This window comes from Psammomys obesus, unplaced genomic scaffold (assembly GCF_907164565.1).
Source record: "Psammomys obesus unplaced genomic scaffold, mPsaObe1.curated_primary_1811, whole genome shotgun sequence".
NCBI lineage: Eukaryota > Metazoa > Chordata > Mammalia > Rodentia > Muridae > Psammomys > Psammomys obesus.
The window spans coordinates 1405689-1430297 of record NW_026596225.1 but is presented as its reverse complement, the minus strand read 5'-3'; the positions used below and the strand labels follow the sequence as shown (position 1 = coordinate 1430297).

The following is a 24609-nucleotide window of genomic DNA, read 5'->3' as shown; positions in this document are numbered from 1 at the left end:
AAGGTTCCGTGCACTCTGATCAAAATTTGGCTATGAAATGCAAATCAAAATGACCCTGACTTTACCTCCCACCCATCAAATTGGCTAAGATCAAAAACTCAAGTGACAGCACATGCTGGAGAGGATGTGGAGAAAGGGGAACCCTCTTCCATTGCTGGTGGGAATGTAAACTTGTACAACCACTTTGAAAGTCAATCTGGTGCTTTCCCAGAAAATTAGGAATAGTGCCACCTCAAGATCCAGCGATACCACTCCTAGGCATATATCCAAAAGATGCTCAAGTGCACAACAAGGACATTTGGTCAACCATAGCAGCTTTGTTCATAATAGTCATTCTTCCACAACACTCTAAAACACTGATGCACTCCATGAGCCTAGATTGAGTTCCTTTTCTATGCAGGGAAAATCTCTAAGGGCAGCATGGCAGAGAAACCTCAACCACAAACAGGACCAGCAGTTGAAGAAAGGAGCCTGTTATGAGGGAAGAAATGCACTCATGCCGCAGACACAGAGAATAAGACCATCTGCAAAGCAAAGGAGGGACTTGAAGAGCAGAAAACCCAGGCTCTTCGTGAGAGTTGGGGATTTTAAAGTCATCCAAGATTTTTCCTCCCCTAATTTAAGACTGATCAGTTTGAAGAAAGATAGGATGGTTGATTGGTCCAGTACTGTTGTAGTTCATGTTCTGAACAGGCCTTGAACTTGGTGAGACAGCGGTCAGTGGGAAACTGGCTGGTGGTAGAAAAAAATCCTGTAAAGCCTTTGCTTTAAGCTGCCAACTTGTTGTAACAAGTTAGGAGGGTGAAGAAGAAGCCAGACATCTTAGAAATCCATCACCTTTATTACTGGGCCTCCCCTTCTCCCTATCTGCCTACCTGGTAATCTGTTTAACCCCCTAGTCTTTGAATAGTGTTTAATGTCATTATAATGACTCCAAATATATTTCTCAGGGAAACCATACCCAGGTAAATAATGAGAACAGAAGTTTATAACACAAAACAGCTAAATGAACAAATAAGTTTATCCTTATTCTTTCCTGGAGCATAATCTTTTACCAAAAAAGAAGGAAAACTATAGCAAAAGTATACAAGGTTGCAGGAAGCAGAAGTCCTGTGAGCTATTAGGCTTTTGGAACTTGTCTTGCAAATATTCTTGGTTTAACACACACACACACACACACACACACACATACACACACACACACACATTTCTATGATGCCGTGTTAATATAAAGGTTTAAAGACATCTCCCCAAGCAATGAACAGCAAAGAGAACCCTTCTGCAGGGTTCCGCTGGGGTATCTTTTTCCATGAGACTGTTTTGGGGTCAGGTGCACACACTTTAGCCATAACCTCCTTTACCTGTGGCAGACCTGCAACATCCACCAGGCGCTGGTAGCATCTACTAGGTCCTTGAAAAGCAGGCGTATGGGAACTCAGTAACAGTGCTAGAAGATCAGTGGCTACCAAGACTAGGATCACACACATAGGCCTGTCTTAGTCTTCCTCCTGAAGAGAACGGGAGAGGCTCTGGAGCACGGAAGTGGGATTCTAGAAGCCACTTCCAAAGTTTCAACTTTTCTTCACTTGCCAATTCTTTTTTAAATTAATTAATTTATTTTTAAGATACTCCTCCAAATTTATTTTTTGTTTTAGCTTATTTACTGAAATAGGAGATGCCCCCTACCTCCTTTGCTCCCAGTCTCCCTACTTCTCCTCTTCCCCCTTCCTCTCTCCCTTTTCCCCAGAAAAGGGAAGCCCCATCCCCACTTATCAACCCTCCCCAGCACATCAAGTCAGGACTGAGCATATCCTTATCCACTGAAGCAAAACAGCCCTGCCGGGGGAAGTGATCTAAAAGCAGTCAGTCGGTTCCGTGTTAGAAACAGCCTCTGCCTTCACTTGCCAGGCGACCCACATGAAGAACAAGCTGCCCATCAGCCACATAAGTGCAGGGAGCGTAGGTTGAAGCCTCAGTCTCTATGAACCCCCACGGGTCTGGGTTAGTTGTCTTTGATGGTCATCTTGTGAAGTTCCTTTCCCCTTCAGGTCCTTCCGTCTTTCCCTCAACACTTCCACAGGACCCGTGGAGCCCAGCCCCCTGCTTGGCTGGCAGTACCAGCATCTGTCCCAATCTACTGCTGGGTGGAACCTACCAGACAACGGTCATGTTATTCTCCTGTCTGCAAGCATAGCAGAGCATCATTAATAGTGTCAGGGGCTGGCTCTCTGCCGTGGAGTGGGTCTCAGGTTGGGCCAATTATTGCTCGGACATTCCTCTTTATCCTCGCACTTCTTGTTTGCAGATTAATATTGAGATGAAAGCTTTTGTGGGTGGATTGTCACTCCCCTCCATCCACTAGTGCTTCCTGGCTGGGAGGTGGTGGTCACTTCAGGCTTTATCCCCTCCACCCACCCACCCAGTTGGGAGTCTCAGCTAGAGTCACTAAAGTCACACTCCCAGGCGCCTACCCTGTCACAGGCCTCCAGGTTGACAAAGAGATGTCCCCTCGTTTTCCCTTCTTGTTCCAGCCCTCTCACCTCCCACACCATTCTCTGCACATGTGATCCTCAGTTTTGTTTCCCTCCCCACTCTATCTCCTGCCCATTCCCTCTTTTCAGCTACTTCTGCTGTTTATTCTTTCTCCTCTTCTAGGTGACATTCAGGCACTCTCCTTTTGGTCCTCCCAGTTACTTAGCTTCTTTGGGTCTGTGGATTATAGAATGGTTACCCTGTACTAAGAAGTCTAATATCCACTTATAAGCAAGTGCATATCATGTGTGTCTTTCTGAGTCTGGGTTACCTCACTCAGGATGATCTTTTCTAGTCCCAACCATTTGCCTGCAAATGTCATTATTTTCTCCTTTTTAATAGCTGAGTGGTATTCCATTGTGTAAATGTACCACAATTTCTGTATCTATTCTTCAGATGAGGGACATCTAGGTTGTTTCCAGTTTCTGGCTATTACAAATAAAGCCACAATGAACATAGTTGAGCAAATGTCCTTGTTGTATGGTTGAGTATCTTTTGAGTATATGCCGAGGAGTGATATAGCTGGGTCTTGACATAGAACTATTCCCAATTTTCTTAGAAAGCACCTGGTTGATTTTCAGAAAGGTTGTAGAAATTTGCACTCCCAGCAGCAATGGAGGAATGTTCCCCTTTCTCCACATCCTCCAGCATGTGTTGTCACTTGAGTGTTTTATCTTAGCCACTCTGACTGATGTAAGATGGAATCTTAGAGTCTTAGAATCTTAGAATCTTAGAGTCGTTTTGATTTGCATTTCTCTTATGGCTAAGGACATTGGATATTTCCTCAAGTGCTTCTCAGGGATCCAATGTTTCTCTGTTGTAAATCCCCAGTTTAGCTCTATACTCCATTTTTAATTGGATTATTTGATTTGTTGATGTTTAATTTCTTAAGTTCTTTGTACATTTTAGGTATTAGCCCTCTGTCTGATATAGGGTTGGTAAATATCTTTTCCCAATATGTAGGCTGCCATTTTGTTCAATTGACAGTGTCCTTTGACTTACAGAAACTTCTCAGTTTCATGAGATTCCACTTATTAAATGTTGATCTCAGAGCCTGTGATATTGGTGTTCTGTTCAGGAAGTTGTCTCCTATGCCAATGAATTCCAGACTTTCCCCACTTTGTCTGCTAATAGATTTATAGTCTCTGATTTTATGTCAAGGTCTTCATCCATTTGGACTTGAGTTTTGGGCAGGGTGATAAATATGGGTCTATTTGCATTTTTCTACATGTAGACATCCAGTTAGACCAGCACCATTTGATGACAATGCTTTCTTTTTTTTTTCCATTGTACTGTATTGGCTTCTTTGTTGAAAATCAAGAACTCATAAGATTGTGGGTTTATTTCTGGGTCTTCAATTCGGTTCCATTGGTCAACCTATCCATTTCTATGCCAACATCACACAGTTTTTATTACTGTTGCTCTGTAGTATAGCTTGAAATCAAGGATGTTGATACCTCCAGAAGTCCTTTTATTGTGCAGAATTGTTTTGGCTATCCTGGGTCTTTTAATTTTCCATATGAAGTTAATGGTTGCTCTTTTCAGCTCTGTAAAGAATTGTGTTGGAATTTTAATATGAATCGCATTGAATCTGTAAATAGCTTTTGGCAGGATGGCTATTTTTACTATGTTAATCCTACCAATACACAAGCATGGGCGATCTTTCCATCTTCTAAAATCTTCTTCAGTTTCTTTCTTCAAAGACTTGAAGTTCTTGTCCTATAGGTCTTTAACTTGCTTAGTTAGAGTTACAGCAAGATATTTTATATTGTTTGTTAATATTGTGAAAGGTGTTATTTCCCTAATTTCTTTCTTTACCCTTTTGTCACTTGTATAAAGAAGGGCTACTGACTCTTTTGAGTTAATTTTGTATCCAGACACTTTGCTGAAAGTGTTTATAAGCTGTAGGAATTCTCTGGTAGAATCATAGGGGTCTCTTATGTATACTATCATATCATCTGAATAGTGATCCTCTGACTTCTTGTCTTCCAATTTGTTTACCCCTTGATCTCCTTTACTTGTCTTATTGCTCTAGCTATAACTTCAAGTACTATATTGAAGAGATACAAAGTGAGTGGGCAGCCTTTTCTTGTCCTTGATTTTAGCGGGAATGTTTTAAGTTCCTCTCCACTTAACTTGATGTTGGCTATTGGCTTGCTGTATATTACCTTTATTCTCTTTAAGTATGTGGCTTATATCCTTGATCTCTCCAAGACTTTAAACATGAAGGGGTGTTGGATTTTGTCAAAGGCCTTTCAGGATCTAATGAGATTATCATATGTTTTTTTTCTTTCATATTGCTTATATGGTGGATTACTTTGATGACTTTTAGTATATTGAACCATCCTGGTATTCCTGGGATAAAGCCTACGTGATCATGGTTGATGACATTTCTTATGTTCTTGGATTCAGTTTGAAAGTATTTTATTGAGTATTTTTGCATCAATATTCATATGGGAAATTGGTCTAAAGTTTTCTCTCTCTCTTTGCAGGTCCTTGTGTAGTTTAGGTATCAGGGTGACTGTGGCCTCATAGAATGAATTTGGCAATGTTCCTTCTGTTTCTATTTTGTGGAATAGTTTGAGTAGCATTGCTATTAGTTCTTCTTTGAATGTCTGGTAGAATTCTGTGCGAAAACCAGCTGGCCCATGGCTTTTTTTTTTTTTTTTTTTTTTTTTTTGGTTGGGAGGCTTTTGATGACAGCTTCTATTTCTTTAAGGGTTTTAGGTTTATCTAAATTGTTAACATGATCTTGATTTAACTCTGGTAAATGGTATCAATCAAGAAAATCACCCACTTCATTTAGATTTTCCAATTTCTTGATGTAGAGTTTTTTGAAGTATGATCTAATGATTTTTTTTTTATTTCCTCACTGTCTGTTGTCATGTGCCCCTTTTTGTTTCTGATTTTGTTAATTTGGATACTTGTTCAATGACTTTTAGTTATTTTGGCTAAGGGTTTGTTTATCTTGTTGTTTTTCTCAACAAACCAGCTCTAGGTTTTGCTGATTCTCTGTATTGTTCTCTTTGTTTCTGTTATTGATTTCAGCCCCGAGTTTGATTATTTCCTGCTGTCAAATCCTCTTTGGTGTGTTTGCTTCCTTTTTTCTAGAGCTTTCAGGTGAGCTGCTAAGTTGAAGTATGAGCTCTCTCCGCCTTTTTTATAAAGGCACTTAGTGCTGTGAACTTTACTCTTAGCACTGCTTTCTTTGTGTCCCATAAGTTTGGTTGTATTGTACCTTCATTTTCATTAAATTCTAGAAAGTCTTTAATTTATTTATTTCCTCCCTTACCCAGTGGTTGTTAGGTAGAAAGTTGTTCAGTTTCCATGAGTTTGTAGGCATTCTATTGTTTCTTTTATTGTAGAAGTCTAGCTTTAATTCAGGTGTTATTTCCATATTCTTGTATTTGTTGAGGCTTGCTTTGTGTCAGAGTATGTGGTCAGTTTTGAAGAAAGTTCCATGAGGTGTTGAGAAGAAGGTATATCCTTTTGTGTTTGGATGGAATGTTCTGTAGATATCTGTTATGTCCTATTGACTCATAAGTTGATTAGTGTTGTTATTTCTCTATTTACTTCCCATCTCAATAATCTGTCATTGGTAAGAGAGGTGTATTGAAGTCACCTACTAATAATGTGTGGGGTTCAATATGTGGTTTAACTTTTAGTAAATGTTTCTTTTGCAAATGTGAGTGCCCTTGCATTTGGGGCAGAATTGAGATGTCATCTTTGTCGATTTTTCTTTTGATGAGTATGAAGTGCCCTTCCCCATCACTTTTGATTAATTTTGGTTGAAAGTCTATTATATTAAATATTAGAATAGCTACACAGAGTTGTTTCTTGTGTTTGTTTGCTTGGAAAACCTTTCTCCAGCCCTTTATTCTGAGGTAATGTCTATCATTATTGCTGAGGTGTGTTTCCTTTATGCAACTTAATGATGGGTCCTGTTTACACATCCAATCTGTTAGCTTGTGTCTTTTTATTAGGGAATTGAGGTCATTGATGTTGAGAGATATTAATGACCAGTTGTTGTTACTTCCTGTTATTTTGATGTTGGTGGTGGTAGACTGTGTGTGTGTGCTTCCTTTCTTTCGGTTTTGCAGCTGTGGGGTAGTTTTCTGTGTTTTTCTGGGTGTAGTTAGCAGTTAGCCAGTTTTGGTTGGTGTTTTCCTTCTAGTGTCTTCAGTAGGGATGGGTTTGTGGCCTGGTACTACTTAAACTTGGTTTTGTCATAGAATATCTTGTTTTATCCATTTATGTTGCTTGAAAGTTTTGCTGGGTATAGTAGTCTGGGGTGACATCTGTGCTGTCTTAGCATCTGTATGACATCTGTCCAGGCCCTTCTGGATTTTAAAGTTTCTGCTGAGAAGTCAGGTGTAATTCTGATAGGTTTACCTTTATATGTGACTTGGCCTTTTTCCCGTGCAGCTTTTCATATTTGTTCTTTGTTCCGTACATTTAATGTTTTATTATATAACAGGAGGATTTTTCTTTTCTGGTCCAATCTATTTGATGTTCTGTAGGTTTCTTGTATGTTTATAGACATTTCTTTCTTTAGATTGGAGAAGTTTTCTTCTATGATTTTGTTGAAAATGTTTTCTTGACCTTGGAGTTTGGAGTCTTCTTCTATTCCTACAATTATTAGGTTTGGTCTTTTCATATAGTCCCAGATTTCTTGAATGTTTATTGTCAGGAACTTTTTAGATTTAAAATTTTCTTTGACTGGTATATTGATTTCTTTAATCATATCTTCTACACCTGTGATTCTGTCTTTCATCTCTTGTATTCTGTTAGTGATGCTTATGTCTGTAGTTCCTGTTCTCTTCCCTCGGTTTTTCATCTCCAGGATTGCCTTTGTTTGTGTTGTCTTTATTGCTTCTATTTCCATTTTATAGGTCCTGGACAGTTTTAATCCTTTCCCTCTCCTGTTTGGTTGTATTTTCTTATATTTCTTTAATGGATTTACACAGTTCCTTCATCTGTTTGATTATATTTTCCTGTGTTTCTTTAAGGGATTTATTCAATTTTTTAACCTGTTTGGTTGTATTTCCCTGCAGTTCTTTAAGGCTTTTTTTCTCTTCTTTTAAGGCTTCTATAATTTTTATAACTTCAGATTTTAAGATTTTGTGTGTGTGTGTGTTTGCTTACCTCAGGATATGCTGTGGTATGATAGCTGGGGTTTGGTGCTGTCATATGACCCTGTGTGACTGACAGGCTGTGACAGGTGAGTAGATGAGGGTGAAAGCTTTAACCTGCTTCTTCCTGAACCGTGTTAGTCTGGGGGTCTTCAGATAGAGGAGGGTCCCTGGAAATGCTGTAGGCTGGGGAGCTGAGGTGTGAGGTGCTCAGAGGAAGTGGAGCACAAAGGGCCCTGGGCAGACCTTGCCACTGTTTTCTGAGATCTCTTACCTCCTACTCTCTGATCTGTGCTAATCTCGGGAAGTGCAGATCAGGGTGGTTCTCGGGAAATGGTTAATTGATTTTTTTTAATTTAATTTACATCCTGGTTGTAGACCCATTCCTCCTCCTCTCCCAGTCACACCCTCCACCCTTTCCCTCCCCTATTCCTCAGAAAACTGGGAGCTCCCTTTCCCATCCACCGCAGCTCATCAATTTGCATTAGGACTGAATATGTCCTCTTCCCCTGTGGCTTGGTAAGGCAGTCCTGCCAGGAGGAAGTGATCAAAAAGCTTGTAGGAAAGTCCTTGTCTGATGCAGTCTCCACTTCCCTTACTAGAGGACCCACATGAAGCCTAAGCTCTCCATCTGCTATATCTTTGTAGAGGGCCTAAGTCAAGTTCATGCATGGTCCCTGGTTGATGCTTCAGTCTCAGCAAACTAACAGTAAACTGGTTAGTTGGCCCTGTTGGTCATCTTATAGAGCTCCTGTCATTTCCAGGTCCTTTTGTCTTTTCTCCTACTTTCCCACAAGACTCCTTAAGCATCCTCCAATGTTTATCTGTGATTCTCAGCATCGTTTGGAGGTCATGGGGGGTAGAGTCTCTCAGAGGACAACTCTGTCTGGGAGGATACTAAGGGGATTCAAGTAGTGACTTCTAGTAGCAGAGGCGATAGAGACTGAAGAAGACAGCTGCTAAGTAGATAGAGACTGAAGAGGACAGCTGCTAAGTAGACTAGTCTCCTGGCAGAGGGAAGGGAACTCCAACCCTTCCACAAAAGCTTCAACCCCACATTGACCCTGCCTTCAAGATAAAGATAGAGCAGATAGAGCAGAGATCGAGGGAATGTCCAACCAGTGCCAGCACAACCAAAGACCTTACCTGATGCAAGAGTAAAGGGGTAAACCCTGACACTGTAAAGGGTTCTCTGCTAAGCTTGAAGACAGGAGCCAAAGTTTCAACTTTTGCATCATTTCACTAGGCTATAACTCTGTGCTAGTGGGGCTAATCGTTTAGGGCTGATTCATTAATATCAGTAGCACTTTAGGATTTGTTCTTTAACATATCCAAGGCCTGTCTTTGACCTAGCTCTTATCTGAGCTGTCTATGGCTGGTTAATTAACACATCACATTTAAGTAGTAGAAAGAAGCTTGAAAATGAGGCAAATGAAGGCACCATTTTTTTCAATGCCTTTGACATTAAAGAAAAAAAGCAAAACAAAATAGCAAGAAACAGTGGGGACTATAAAAACCAAAAAAAAAAAAAAATTGTGGAGGCACAAGAAACACATATCCACATACAAAAATAAAACCTTTAAAAATACAAAATGAGGAACTGCAATATACAAGCCAAAGACAAGTAAGACAGCCCCAGAAGGTGATATGAGACAATGAACTACAAAAGATACCACTGAGTTCATTTGGTATTGGCCTTCTACTGCTGAACGTGAGGCCGACCTTAAGGGTGGTTAAGATCTTTGGGGAGAGCCCATTGGAGAAAACTAATTTCCCTTTGCAGATAATTTCCCTTTGCAATTGGAGATAGCTTCTTGGTTAAGAATGGGAGCTGACCTGGACATGTGCTCGTAAGGGAGAAAGAAGGCATGGAGTCAGATGGATGAGCATTGACGGGTTTGTGGGAGAGGGAAACCACGATCAGAACATATCCTTTGAAAAAATAATCTTCAGGAAAAAATAAAGAAAGGTATGATGATAATACTTCATCAAGTATTAAAACAAAACAAAACAAACAAAAACAGATCCAGGATGGCGGCGACAGGAGGACATCGTGTCTACACAGCGACTAGCAGGACAGCAGTGACTACACAGCGACCAACAGACCGAAGTCTGGGCCCTAAAACACCAGCGATTGTGTTTCCCAGGTGAGAGGAAACCACGCAGTGTGGGAAACAATAGGGTCTATTCTCAGGTCACCCTGGAAGCTAAACCCTGGAAGAGTTCCTAGGTCCCAGCAGGCACTCTGTCGCCAGTCCAGAACCACATGCCTTGTGTGCTCTGATCACCGTACCAAACTGAACTGTGGGCACCAAAACACCAGAGACTGGGATTTCCAGTTGAGAGAAAACCCCACAGTGAAGGAAGCAACTGGGACCAACCTAAGGCCACCCAGACAATCTCTGGAAAAAGTCCCAGAGTCCAGCGTGCAATCAGCTGCCAGCTCAGAGACCTGCATGCATGCCTGACTCACTGTTCCAGACAGAACTGTGGACCCCAGGGCACTAGAGACTGGGTTTTGCTCTTGAGAGGAAATTCCACCGTGAGGGAAATAGGTCCCACCTCAGATTGCTCAGCCGAACACTCCTGCCCCTGAAAAGTTCTCAGGAACTTGAGTTTCTACAGGCGCCCAGCTGCCAGTGCCTGTGTGCTCTACTCACCATCCCAGACTGAACTGTAGACCACAAAACACTACAGACTGGGTCTCCATGTTGGGAGAAAACCCCACGGTGGGGAAAACATCAGGTCTCACCTCAGGACACTTAGCTCTGGAAAAATTTCTGGGCTCACTCAGGCTCCAGGCTATAGCCTACTGACACAGGCATGAGTGCTACACTCACCTGCCACTGGTTACCACTTGGGTACTGGGGCACAGAGCTCCAGCCTCAGACCTACAGAAGCCTGGGATCCACTGGATCAGCTCCAAACACTGTACCAAGGCACAACCTGTCTCCCTAGCTAAACTGACCAAACTGCGGGGCTCCCTGCTTCTTCAAACACAGTATAAGAGCAGCAGCTACAGTCCACTGAATTCAGAGTAAGACCACGCAGTGGCAGGGCAACTGTATCCAAGACTTCTCCTGGTGAGAGGAGAGCTTCCTTGACTACCAGCGACCACAGTTACCACACAGGTCCAGACAGGTGAAGGAAAACAACAAAATGGTTCAAGATCTGAAAATAGAATTGAAAAAATTAAAGAAAACACAAATGAAGGAAATCAGGAGAGGAAGAACTTAGGGAAGAAAATCGGAACTACAGAGGTGAGCATAACCAACAGACTACAAGAGGTGGAAGAAAGAATCTACGGTGTGGAAGATACAATGGGAGAAATTGAGGTATCCATCAAAGGAAATGTTAAATCTAAAAAAATTCATGACACAAAACGTGCAAGAAATCCAAGACAACATGAAAAGGCAAAACCTAAGAATAATAAGAATAGAGGAAAAAGAAGATTCCTGTCTCCAAGGGCCAGAAAATATTTTCAATAAAATCATAGAAGAAAATTATGCCAACTTAAAGGAGAGGCCTATAAGCATACATGAGGCCTACAGAACACCTTATAAATTATACCAGAAAAGAAAACCCTCTCGCCACATAATAATCAAAACAGTAAGTATACAGAAGAAAGAAAAAAAATACTGAAGCCTGAAAGGAGAAAAGGCCAAATAACATTTAATGGCAAACCTATCAGAATCATGCCTGACTTCTCAACAGAGACTATGAAAGACAGAAGGCCCTGGACAGATATCATGCAGGCTCTAAGAGAACACAGAAATCATCCCAGGCTATACCCAGCAAAACTCTCAGTCATCATAGGTGGAGAAAACAAGGTATTCAACAACAAAAACAAATTTAAACAATGCCTACCCACAAATCCAGCCATACAGAAGATATTAGAAGGAAAAATACAACCCAGGAAAGTTAACTATAGTCAGGAAAACACAGGAAATAAAAACCTCACTGCAGCAAAACTAAAAGTAACCAAGCACACAGATACACTACTACAACCATTAGCAAAATCAAAGGATCTAACAGCCACTGGTCAGTAATCTCTCTCAACATCAATGGACTTAATTCTCCAATAAAAAGACACAGACTAACAGAAGGATGCATAAACAAGACCCAACAATCTGTTGCGCACAAGAAACACACCTAAGTCACAAAGATAGACATCACCTGAGAATAAAGGACTGGAAGACAGTTTCCAAAGCAAATGGACCCAAGATGCAAGCAGGAGTAGACATTCTAATATCTAATAAAATAAATTTTCAACCAAAATTAATAAAAAGAGATGGGGAAGGTCACTTCATACTCATCAAAGAAAAATTCCACCAAGAAGATATCACAAATTCTGAACATCTATGCACCAAATACAAGGGGACCCACATTTGTAAAGGAAACATTGATAAAACTTAAACCACACATATATCACCACAAATTAATAGTGGGAGACTTCAACACCTCACTCTCAACAAGGGACAGGTCAACAAAACAGAAATTAAACAGAGAAACAGTAAATCTAACAGAGGTCATGAATCAAATGGACCCAACAGACATCTACACAATGTCTTTCACCCAAACATAGAAGAATTTACCTTCTTATCAGCACCTCATGGAAACTTCTCCAAAATAGACTATATAGTTGGTCACAAATCAAACCTCAACAGATACAAGAAGATTGAAATAATCCCTTGTATCTTATCAGACCACCATAGAATAAAGCTTGACCTGAACAACAGCAGATATTTCTACACACACATGGAAACTGAACAAATTGCTACTCAATGACAACTGGGTCAGGGAAGAAATAAAGAAATTAAAGACTTCCTAGAATTCAATGAAAATAAAGGCACAACATACTCAAACTTATGGGACACAATGAAAGCAGTGCTAAGGAGAAAATTCAAAGCACTAAGTGTCTTCACGAAGAAACTTGAAACATCTCATACAAGCAACTTAATAGCTCACCTGAAAGGCCTGGGGAGAGGGGAAGCAGAGACACCCAAGAGGAGTAGATGGCTGGAAATAGTCAAACTCAGGGCTGAAATCAATAAATTAGAAACAAATAAAACAATTCAAAAAATCAATGAAAACAAGAGAAAATCAACAAGATAGACAATCCTTAGCCAAATTAACTAAAAGGCAGAGAGACACTATACAAATAAACAAGACCAGAAATGAAAAGGGGGACATAACAACAGACACTGAGGAGATCCAAAGAATCATTAGGTCTTACTTCAAAAGCCTATATGCCACAAAATTTGAAAATCTAAATGAAATGGACAATTTTCTTAATCAATTCCAATTACCAAAACTGAATCAAGACCAGGTAAATAAATTAAATAGTCCTATATCCCCTGAGGAAATAGAAGCTGTCATCAAAAATCTCCATCCAAAAAAAGCCCAGGGCCAGATGGTTTCAGAGCAGAATTCTACCAGACCTTCAAAGAAGAGCTAACACCAATACTCTTCAAACTATTCCACAAAATAGAAACAGAAGGAACACTACCAAACTCATTCTATGAAGCCACAGTCATCTTGGTACCCAAACATCACAAAGACCCAACAAAGAAAGGGAATTTTCAGGCCAATCTCCCTTATGAACATTGATGCAAAAATACTCAACAAAATACTCACAAACTAAATCCAAGAACACATCAAAGATATCATCCACTATGACCAAGTAGGCTTCATCCCAGGTATACAAGGGTGGTTCAATATATGGAAATCTATCAATGAAACCCACCATATAAACAAACTGAAAGAAAACAAAAACACAAGATAATCTCTTTAGAGGCTGAAAAAGCATTAGATAAAATCCAACATTAATTTATGTTCAAAGTCCTGGAGAGATCAGGGATACAAGGCACCTACCTAAACATAGTAAAGGCAATATACAGCAAGCCTATAGCCAACATCAAACGAAACAGAGAGAAACTTAAATCAATCCCACTGAAATCATGGACAAGACAAGGCTGCCCACTCTCTCTGTATCACTTCAACATAGTTCTTGAGGTCCTTGCTAGAGCAATAAGACAATTAGAGAAGATCAAGGGTATTCAGTTTAGAAAGGAAGAAGTCAAACTATCACTATTGGCAGATGATATGATAGTATACCTAAGTGAACCCAAAATTTCTACCAAGGAACTCTGAGAGCTGATAAACACCTTCAACAAAGTGACTGGTTACAAAATTAACTCAAAAAAAAAATCAGTAGCCCTCCTGTATACAAAAGACAAATGGGCTGAGAAAGAAATTAGGGAAACAACATCCTTCACAATAGCCACAAATGACATAAAGTACCTTGGTGTAACCCTAACCAAGCAAGTCAAAGACTTGTATGAAAAAAATTTCAAGTCTCTGAAGAAAGAATTAGAGGAAGATATGAGAAGATGGAAAGATCTCCCATGCTCATGGATCAGTAGGATTAACATAGTGAAAATGACCATCCTACCAAAAAGTAATCTACAGATTCAATGCAATTCCCATCAAATTACCAACACAATTCTTTACAGACCTTGAAAGAACAATTCTCAACTTCATATGGAATAACAAGAAACCCAGAAAACAATCCTTTACAATAAAAATCTTCTGGAAGGAGAGGAGAACCTCCCCTATCAGTGGACTTGGGGAGGGGCATGCGTGAAGAAGGGGAAGGGAGGGTGGGACCGGGAGGGGAGGAGAGAGGGGCTTATGGGGGGATACAAAGTGAATAAAGTGTAATTAATTAAAAAAGGTATAATATGCCTTTAAATAGTAAAATACTTATATTAAAAATAGTAAAATATTTGTATTTTTAATGTAGTATTATACCTTTACATAGTAAAATATTTGTAAAATTTTCAAAGAAGTACATAAGTTTAAAAAAAAGACTGTCACATTATTTTTCAACGTTTTTAGTATACATCATAAATATAAACATTGTAAATCAGGCTTTAGGCATAACACAGAACAAATGTGACTTACTGCCTCAGGAGTGTTTAGAACCTCCTAGAAACTCAGAGGTGTGCCCTTCAGCTATGCTCTTGGGCATTTCACAAAGGAGTGTCTGAGAATTTTAATAAATACCTGTAGCATGGCTGGTGTTCTGTGAGACCCCAAGTATGTACAGTCAATAAAAAGTTGTGCCATGAAAAAAAAAAAAAGATCTTCTGGAGATATCTCCATCCCTGATCTCAAGCTGTACCATAGAGTAACAGTAATAAAAACTGCAGGGTACTGGCATAAAAACAGACTGGTGGATCAATGGAACTGAATAAAAGACCCAGAAATAAACCCACATACTTATGGACAACTGATTTTTGACAAAGATGTCAGAACCATACAATGGAAAAAAGATAGCATCTTCAACAAATGATGCTGGTCTAAATGGATGTCTACATGCAGAAAAATGCAAATAGATCCATAGTTATCACCCTGCACAAAACTAAAGTCCAAGTGGATCAAAGACCTCAACAGAAAACCAGACACTCTAAACCTTTTGGAAGAAAAAGTGGGTAAGAGCCTTGAACTTATTGGCACAGGAGACAACTTCCTGAACAGAACACCAACAGCACAGGCTCTAAGATCAACAATCATTAAAGGGAACTTCATGAAACTGAAAAGTTTCTGTAAAGCAAAGGACACTGTCATCAGAAAACGACAGCCTACAGACTGGGAAAGGATCTTCACCATCCCTATATCTGACAGAGGGTTAATATCCAGACTATATAGAGTGCTCAAGAAGTTAAAAAGCAACAAATCAAGTAATCTAATTAAAAAATGGGGTACAGAGCTAAACAGAGAATTCTCAATAGAGGAATATCAAATGGCAGAGAAACACTTAAAGAAATGCTCAATGTCCTTAGTCATCAGGGAAATGCAAATCAAAATGACCCTGAGATTTCACCTTACACCCAGCAGAATGGCTAAGATCAAAAACTCAAGTGAGAACACATGCTGGAGAGGTTGTGGAGAAAGGGGAATCCTCCTCTACTGATGATGGGAATGCAAATTGCAAACTTGTACAACCACATTGGAAATCATCTGGCGCTTTCTCACACAATTAGGAATAGTGCTACCTCAAGATCTAGCTATACAACTCCTAGGCATATATTGAAAATATGTTCAAGTATACAACATTTGCTCAACCATGGGTTCATAGCAGCTTTATTCGTAATAGCCAGAAGCTGGAACCAACCTAGATGTCCCTCAACTGAGGCATTGATACAGAAATTATGGTACAGTTACACAATGGAATACTATTCAGCAATTAAAAACAAGGAAATCATGAAATTTACAGGCAAATCATGGGAACTCTGCACAGATGTAGCCCATGGCAGCTCAGTGTCCAAGAGGGATTTCCTAGTAAGGGCAACAGAGTCTGTCTCTGACATGAACTCAGTGGTTGGCTCTTTGACTGCCTCCTCCTGAGGGGGGAGCAACTTTACCAGGCCACAGAGGAAGACAGTGCAGCCAGTCCTGATGAGACCTAGGATCAGGGTCGGATGGAGGAGGTGGACCATCCCTATCAATGGTCTTGGGGAGGGGCATGGGAAAAAGGGTGGGAATGGGAAGGGATGAGGGAGAGGGCTATATTTGGGATACAAAATGAACAAATTTTAATTAACAAAAAATAAATTAATTTTAAAAATAAAGAAAAGAATTGTTGCAATAGAGAAAAATAGTCCTAAAGAAATGGTGTTTCCAACTTTGCAAATAAATTTATTTATTTATTTATTTATTCTTTTTTTTTTCTGTAAAAAGAGCTTTCTTTTTTCTTTTTTTTTTCATTATCCCCCCCATAAGCCCCTCCCTCCTCCCATCCCAATCCCACCCTCCCTCCCCTTTCTGCATGCATGCCACTCCCCAAGTCCACTGATAGGGGAGGTTCTCTCCTTTCTGATCTTAGTCTATCAGTTCTCATCAAAAGTGGCTGCATTGTCCTCTACTGTGGCCTGGTAAGGCTGCTCCCCCCTCAGGGGGAGGTGATCAACGAGCAGGCCGATCAAGAGAGCAACAGAACAAGATAATTTGAACACAGGGAACTTGCCAGAGACTCATACTCCAACCAAGGACTATTCGTAGAGATAACCTAGAACCCCTGCACAGATGTAGCCCATGGCAGTTCAGTGTCCAAGTGGGTTACATAGTAATGGGGAGAGGGCAAATAAATTTATTAAACATTGAAAAAATACCCTGAATCTTGTATTAAAATGTAAATGGCTTATGTACTATGTACATCATTATAAGCTTCAAGCCCAAATCCAAAGGAAGATGTAAGGTAGAGCACAAAACTTGGGGCAATTAGTGGAAAGGGCATGAAAGCAAGATCTGAGGGAGGAAGAGAACAGCTTCATTTCTGCAGCACTGAGGTATGTCTGAGTTTCATATCCTGATTCAAAACAACTACAAATTTCAAAAATCAAACTTTGAAAAGTTGTGCAGTTTCCGAAGTATGTGTTTTTGAAAGTCCCACATTGTCCATCAAGCAGCTGGATTTATTTAGATTTATGTAGAATATACGTTTTCTTATCAATCCTGATGTGCTGAAGAAATGAATTGTTAGGAAGTGTTTCAGAACTATTCCAGGCATATGGACTTAGAATTTCAGTGGGTATCAGAGGTTCTGGTTTAATCAGTTTACATTTCTAATTCCCATGCACACATTTGATGATTTATTCAGTACCATGAGTCATAACATGACCAGCACAGTGTGTGAAACATTTTTGTTGACTTTCCTCACAAATATGCCAGTAGGTCATCCAGAATATTCTGTTGGGAGTCATTCAAAGACTTCTAAGTGCTGGCTCTCATAGGAGATTCAATCAGGTTAACTTTATGTGCCGTGGCTTCAACTATTAAAATTTAAAACTGTGTTCACTTATTGATACCAAATTGTTTATTTGGACAAGAATAAAATCTTCCAAAGCTGCCCTCTCTGGGATTTCTAGCATAGTATATGAGATTTACTTAAAATGCCAAGAGCGCAATGTGTTGTCAAGAGTTTCTTTCCATACAAAATGCAATGAATTATTTAAAAGTACTGGTATCTGAAGTAGCTGTTGCCCTCTTCTTTTGGTGCTTTGTAAGTAGTTTCACAGATAACACACTTTTGTTCTTCATTATCAGAGAGTATAAATTATAGCAAAATAGAGCACAATGAAGCAAACTATGGACCATGTAAAGAGACAGACACAACCCCTAACTGTTGAGCTTTAATGATCTTTGGAAAGGATGGAATATATGGTTGAATATTACATACATGTAATGTACTTTATTGTTGTATTTTGTTATGATTCTACAATTCAGGTACTAGTCTCTTTCTTAATCCTATGTGTGCTTTATTTTAATCGTAGATTTCCTCTAATACTTTTTTCCTGATTCTGTTAGCTTATCCATAGTATCACCACTTTCTTCTGTCCAAAGGCCGTCTTTGCTGCAAGCAGTACACCAGTATAGACTAGCTGCTGTCCTGGTTTGGTACACAGCACACCGGTGCCTGCTCTACTTAGCAAAGTCATTCTGGGATTCACTGCTAAACTAGACAACTAATAAGGGAGATTTTTAATGTGTTACCTCTAAAGTAATTGATTAGACATTACCTTCAAGTGAGCGAACACCTATGCAAATGCAAAGTAAGCAACAGCATCTGACCGCCATCAGTGTCCCCACTTCTACTGTTTTGTGGTGGAGACTTATCTTACACACTTAATCTTACTTTCCTATTTACTTACTTACACGTTAGCCTTGTCAGTTTAGTCCAATCCAGCTTACTCATAGTTAGCAGGCCCCTGCTGCTTCCTTAGGCGAAGCAATCTATTATGAACTCTCCACCCCCCCCCCACAGACTTAGCAGATGGGAATATGATCATCCTTAGGTTTACTACACATATGACAGGCTCTTTATAGACTTTCAAATTCTTAGAATTAACCTCATGCCCCAAATGAATAAAACCATTGCACTATATTTCAATTTATAATCAAAGTGTTCTTTTATACTTTCACCATCAAAAATATACAGTTATGGATTATTTCAGTAACCATAGGCTGCTCACAATGTAATCATTATTAGTATTGTCAACAATCATTTTTACATAATAATTTTACCTGGTAGGGACATTTGAAAGTGATTCATTTTTCCATCCCATCTCCTACATGGTAGCATGGAGCTGCAGTTAACACTAACCTGATTTATGAAGATGTGTAATCTTTATGAAAAAAATGATTCTTTTCCCTCCATAATATCTTTCAAATAAAATCTAAGCTCTTTATTTATTTCAAAAATGTGTACCAATCTATGGCCTTAGCCGTAACTCACACTCCCAAACATAGTCAGGAATGCTTTCCATGAAATGGCATGGAACTCATTTGTCCAGCTCACAACCTTGTTTCTGGCCTTCAGATCCATCCTTTGTATTCAGTGTATATGATTCTTTACTTCTTAAAATTTTTCATTTTTATTTTTTATATTAATTCCAGTTTATTCACTTTGTATCCCAGCTGTAGCCCCCTCCCTCATTCCCTTCCAGTCTCACACTTCCTCCCTCATCTCCTCCCATGCCCCTCTCCAAATCCACTAATAGGGGAGGTTCTCCTCCCCTTCCATCTGACCCTAGCCTATCAGGTCTCCTCAGGAATGGCTGCATTGTCTTCCTCTGTGGCCTGGTAAGGCTGCTCCCACCTCAGGGGGAGGTGATCAAAGAGCCAGCCACTGAGTTCATGTCAGAGACAGATCCTGTTCTCCTGCCTAGGGAACCCACTTGGATACTGAGCTGCCATGGGCTACATCTGATCAGGGGTTCTAGGTTATCTCCATGCATGGTTCTTGATTAGAGTATCAGTCTCAGAAAAGACATCTGGGCCCAGATTTCTTGATTTTGTTGCTCTCCTTGTGGAGCTGCAGTCCCCCTTCTTTCATAAGATATATCTCCCCCTTCTTTCATAAGATTCTCTGCACTCTGCCCAAGGTTTGGCTGTGAGCAACAGCATCTGTTTGATACCCTGCTGGTTTGAGTCTTTCAGAGGCCCTCTGTGGTAGGCTCCAGTCCTGTTCTGTTTTCGCCCTCTTCTGATGTCCATCTCATTTGCCTTTCTGAGTGAGGTTTGATCATTTTACCCAGGGTCCTCCATCTTGCTTAGCTTCTTTACTTTACAGATTTTAGTATGTTAACCCTATATTATATTTATAATATCCACTTATAAGTGAGTATATACCATGTGTGTCTTTCTGCTTCTGGGATACCTCACTCAGGACGATCTTCTGTAGTTCCCACCATTTGCCTGCAAATTCCATGATTTCCTTCTTTTTTATTGCCGAGTAATATTCCATTGTGTAAAAGTACCACAATTTCTGTATCCATTCCTCAGTTGAGGAACATCTGGGTTGTTTCCAGATTCTGGCTATTATGAATAAAGCTGCTACAAAAATGGCTGAACAAATGTCCTTGTTCTGTATTTGAGCATATTTTGGATATATGCCTAGGACAGGTATAGCTGGATCTTGAGGTAGCACTATTCCTAACTGTCTGACAAAGCACCAGATTGATTTCCAAAGTGGTTGTACAAGTTCACATTCCCACAGCAATGGAGGAGGGTTCCCCTTTCTCCACATTCTCTCCAGCATGTGTTCTCACTTGAGTTTTTGAACTTAGCCATTCTGATGGGTATAAGTTGAAAGCTCAGTGTCAATTTGATTTGCATTTCCCTGATGACTAAGGACTCTGGGCATATCTTTAAATATTTCTCTGCCACTCGATATTCCACTATTGAAAATTCTCTTTTTAGCTTTGTACCCCACTTTTTAATTGGATTACTTGATTTGTTGCTGTTTAACTTCTTGAGTTCTTTATATATTCTGAATATTAGCCCTCTGTCAGAAATGGGGTTGGTGAAGATCCTTTCCCAGTCTGTAGGATCGTTCTGACAACAGTGTCTTTTGCTTTACAGAAGCTTTTCAGTTTCATGAGGTCCCATTTATTGATTGTTGATCTTAGAGCCTGTGCTGTTGGTGTTCTGTTCAGGAAGATGTCTCCTGTGACAGTGAGTTCAAGGCTCTTCCCCACTTTTTCTGTGTGTCTGGTTTTCTGTTGAGGTCTTTGATCCACTTGGACTTTAGTTTTGTGCAGGGTGATAACTATGGATCTATTTGCATTTTTCTGCATGTAGACATCCAATTAGACCAGTACCATTTGTTGAAGATGCTGTCTTTTTTCCATTGCATGGTTTGAGCTTCTTTGTCAAAAATCAAGTATCTGTAGCTGTGTGGGTTTATTTATGGGTCTTCTATTCAATTCCATTTATCCATCAGTCTATTTCTATACCAGTACCATGCAGTTTTCATTACTGTTGCTCTATAGTACAGCTTGAGATCAGGGATGGAGATACCTCTAGATGATCTGTTGTTTTACAGGATTGTTTTAACAATTCTGGGTTTTTTGTTTTTCCATATGAAATTGAGAATCATTCTTTCAAGGTCTGTAAAGAATTGTGTTGGTAATTTGATGGGAATTGCATTGAATCTGTAGATTGCTTTTGGCAGGATGGTCAGTTTCACTATGTTAATCCTACTGATCCATGAACATGGGAGATCTTTCCATCTTCTGATATCTTCTTCAATTTCTTTCTTCAGGGACTTGAAGTTACAATTCTTTACTTCTTTTTTTAATCATATTTTTATTTTTGTATTAATTATAATTTATTTACTTTGTATCCCAGCTGTAGCCCCCTGCCCCATTACCAACCAATCCCACCTTCCCTCCCTCCCTCATTCCTCCCTGCCCCTCTTCAAGTCCACTGATAGGGGAGGTCCTCCTCCCCTTCCATCTGACCCTATCATATCAGGTCTCATCAGGATGAGCTGCATTGTCCTTTACATTGTTCTTTAATTCTCAAAATAACCTCTCATCTGCAAATTCCTTACAGTTTTCTCACTTTTCACATTTCCTCTTCTGGGATTTCTCTCATTTATTTTTGTGTCATGTCTTCTTACAGCAGCTACTGTTTCATGATGCTGTATCATCGTGTATTTGTGCTGGGGGTTTCTTTTCCTTCTCATTTATTTTCCATTTTCATTTCTATTGGCAAACTGTGAAGTGCTTATACTGTGTTCGCAAGAGTGGGGGGAGAGGATTACTTAGACAATATCAAGTGATTTGTAAAGAATTATTGAATTAAATTGAACTGTTCGGTGGTATTTTCAGATATGGATATTAAACAGAACTTTTAATTGAATTCAACAAGTTTAAAGAATAAAATTTCTCTACTGTTCCTATTCTGAATGTAAGTCTCTGTGTGAGACAGGAAAACATGAACCAAGATATTTGTCTATCTTTGATTGGAAACCATGTCTTGCTAGAAATATGCTACCAAATATCAGAGATACTTGGAGTCATTAATTTGACAAAGCTAAATATCTGTTTACATATCAAACACAAGACACATACTCAAAGCTTTTTGAAAGTCTGTAAAATATTTTTAAAAGTTTAGAATTTAGGTAGATTTTCAAAACAGACAAACTAGGTAAATAAAGCCCCCTGTTTTGTGTTTTCTTATGTTTTTTTTTTTTTTTGGAACAATCAAACTTGGCCATATATTTTTTAAAGACTGCTATTTAGAAAAGAAACCAGACTTTATGAAATATTTTAAATACCATAATAACTTTTATACTATTGTTATAATGTGAAGTACTTTGACCTGCATCGTAACACTTCCTAATCTTTAAAATCTGTGACTGTCACATGTATTCAAAAACAGAGTTAGATTGAGTACAGTTGGAGAATAGCCCCTCTGAGTATAGGTGGAGGAGAGCGTCCTAAGTCTTTCAAAATTTCTGTTCATGTAGTCCCATTTCTCCTGCTGTTGGTATAATGTTCTTTTGGAATGTATACACCTTATTCTTGTTCATTCAAATATAATTTCTCTCCTCACTCTCTGTTTTCAATCCGGACAAGCATCACCTGTCTCAACTTTATGTCAACATGCCAAAATAGAACAACCAGCCACAGTGTTGTGCAATGGAGAGGAAGGAATTGGAAGGAGACAGGAGAGGGGAGGAGCAAGAGAAGAGGAAGGAGTGGGAGGCAGAGGAGGAGGAGAAGTAGCAGAACAGAGGCTGGGAGAACAGAGGCAGCAGGAGAGGTCTTGGAACTATGTGGAGAAATGAACCGGACCTAATATATCACAAAAAGCAAGTATAATGGATGAATCTAAATGTTAGGAAACTATGAGGGCTTGGAGGTTTAGGATGGAGTAACTATTGCCCAGCATTGTGTTCTAGGTTAACTAAATAAATCATGGTCTCCGTGTGGTGATTTGGTTATACAGCTGTTTAGGACTAACAGCAGCAATAGTAAAAGATATATCAATAGTAAATATTAATATTATTTTACAATATCCTGCTCTTTCATTCACATTATTTTATTTTTTTCTTAGATTACTAAAACGAGAAGACAGTTTCACATTTATTCCTCGTTCCCGTGAAGACCTTCCAGACAACTTCCCAAAGGAAATCCCTGGGGTCTGCTATTTCCTGGAATTAAGGACGGGTCCAAAGCCACCAAAGCCATCTCTGTCTTCATCGAGAATAAAAAAGGTGTCTTACAATATTGGCACGATGTTCCTCCGGGAGACAAGCCTGTGAGACCTGCTGTGCATCAAAGACTCCTCCAAAAAGCACAAACCCAGAACATGGGTCCCAATGAGGGGAGGAAGAGATTGTTTCTCTTCCAATGCTCTGTAAGAACATAAAGTTTTTTGTGTTAATGTCAGGCAATAATCCTTGAAAGGGTGAATTACTGCTGTCAATTAAAAAAAAAGCTGGATGGTGGACAGGAAAACACAAGATGTATCCATCCATATAAGTATTTCTGGTCATATATATTTTATTTATAAGTACAGCCCCCTTTCAAAAGTAACCACTCAATAGAGCCTGTGTTTTCTTGTTTGTCACCCATGCAGGTATCTTTCCCTATATATTTGCACCACTTTCAAAAGCCAGTTTTGAATATATATTCCTACATTTAGTGAACTGGTAGGTAAGGAATATGCTTTAATTTTCTCTTCCTGTATAGACATTTCATACATATATTATGGCAGTGTGGTTCAACTTACAAGCAGGAAGAACTATAACTCAGCAAAATATTTTAGGGATATTACCTATTTTTATATATATCTCTGTGTGTATCTTCTTCCAGATAGTTGCATTTCACACAACATGATTAGGTATTTAGAAAGTGCTGTTGCTCTGTTAGTATATTATGTGATGCCAAAGTCCTAATCTAATATAGTTTCACTCATTGAGATTAGTGCTTGAACCAAGAGTATGTGTAACTAAGGGTATCAGCTGCCAAGAAAACATGTGTCTGCTCGGTAAACACATCTTTTAGATTTACCTAATGTAGCATGGATCCAGAGGAAATGAAATTTTCTAGTAGGAAATTTTATCTGTAACTAAGAGTCAGAAAAGACCTTTCTGTAACCTTCAAACACATATCAGTTAAAACAAACGCTTTAGAAAACTGGGCATTTCAATTTAGAAACAGCATCCAATGTAGGTGGTGTTTGCAACGGTACATGGCTCCCTAATCTCACAAAATGATGTATTAGTCACTGCCCTTCGTGTCTCTGATCAATGCCTTCAAAGAACTGACTGCCACTCTCAGAAGCAAATTCTTGATACCAGTGTTACTGACAAAGACCTGTCAAGAAATTTGCCAAGAATCTTGTTTCTTATTGGCTAACCACAAAGCAAAGGAAAACCCTGAATATCATGGTTTTGAGATTCTAAAAATTATATTCTTCTTCATTTTTTACAAATCTTTTAAAGCAATGAATCACCTCATGAACCTCTAGCAAGTGCCGTATATATAGAGAGATAGGTTTCCATCGCATGTTCTTCTGAATTGAAGGTCTGTTACCAACAGCTGACACTGCATGAAAACTGTTATTAGGGCTCACTGAAATTAGG

At 39.3% G+C, this 24609-nt stretch overlaps 1 protein-coding gene across 1 annotated transcript in view; it reads left to right on the top strand.

Moving 5' to 3' along the window:
* Positions 1–23536, top strand: part of Gucy1a2 (guanylate cyclase 1 soluble subunit alpha 2) — a 245085-nt gene extending 221549 nt beyond the window's left edge. Inside the window, exon 8 of the mRNA XM_055595813.1 lies at positions 23076–23536. Within this exon, the coding sequence (XP_055451788.1) occupies positions 23076–23283 (208 nt within the window). The 3' untranslated portion in view covers positions 23284–23536. The remainder of the gene's footprint in view (positions 1–23075) is intronic.
* The last annotated feature ends 1073 nt before the right edge of the window (positions 23537–24609 follow it).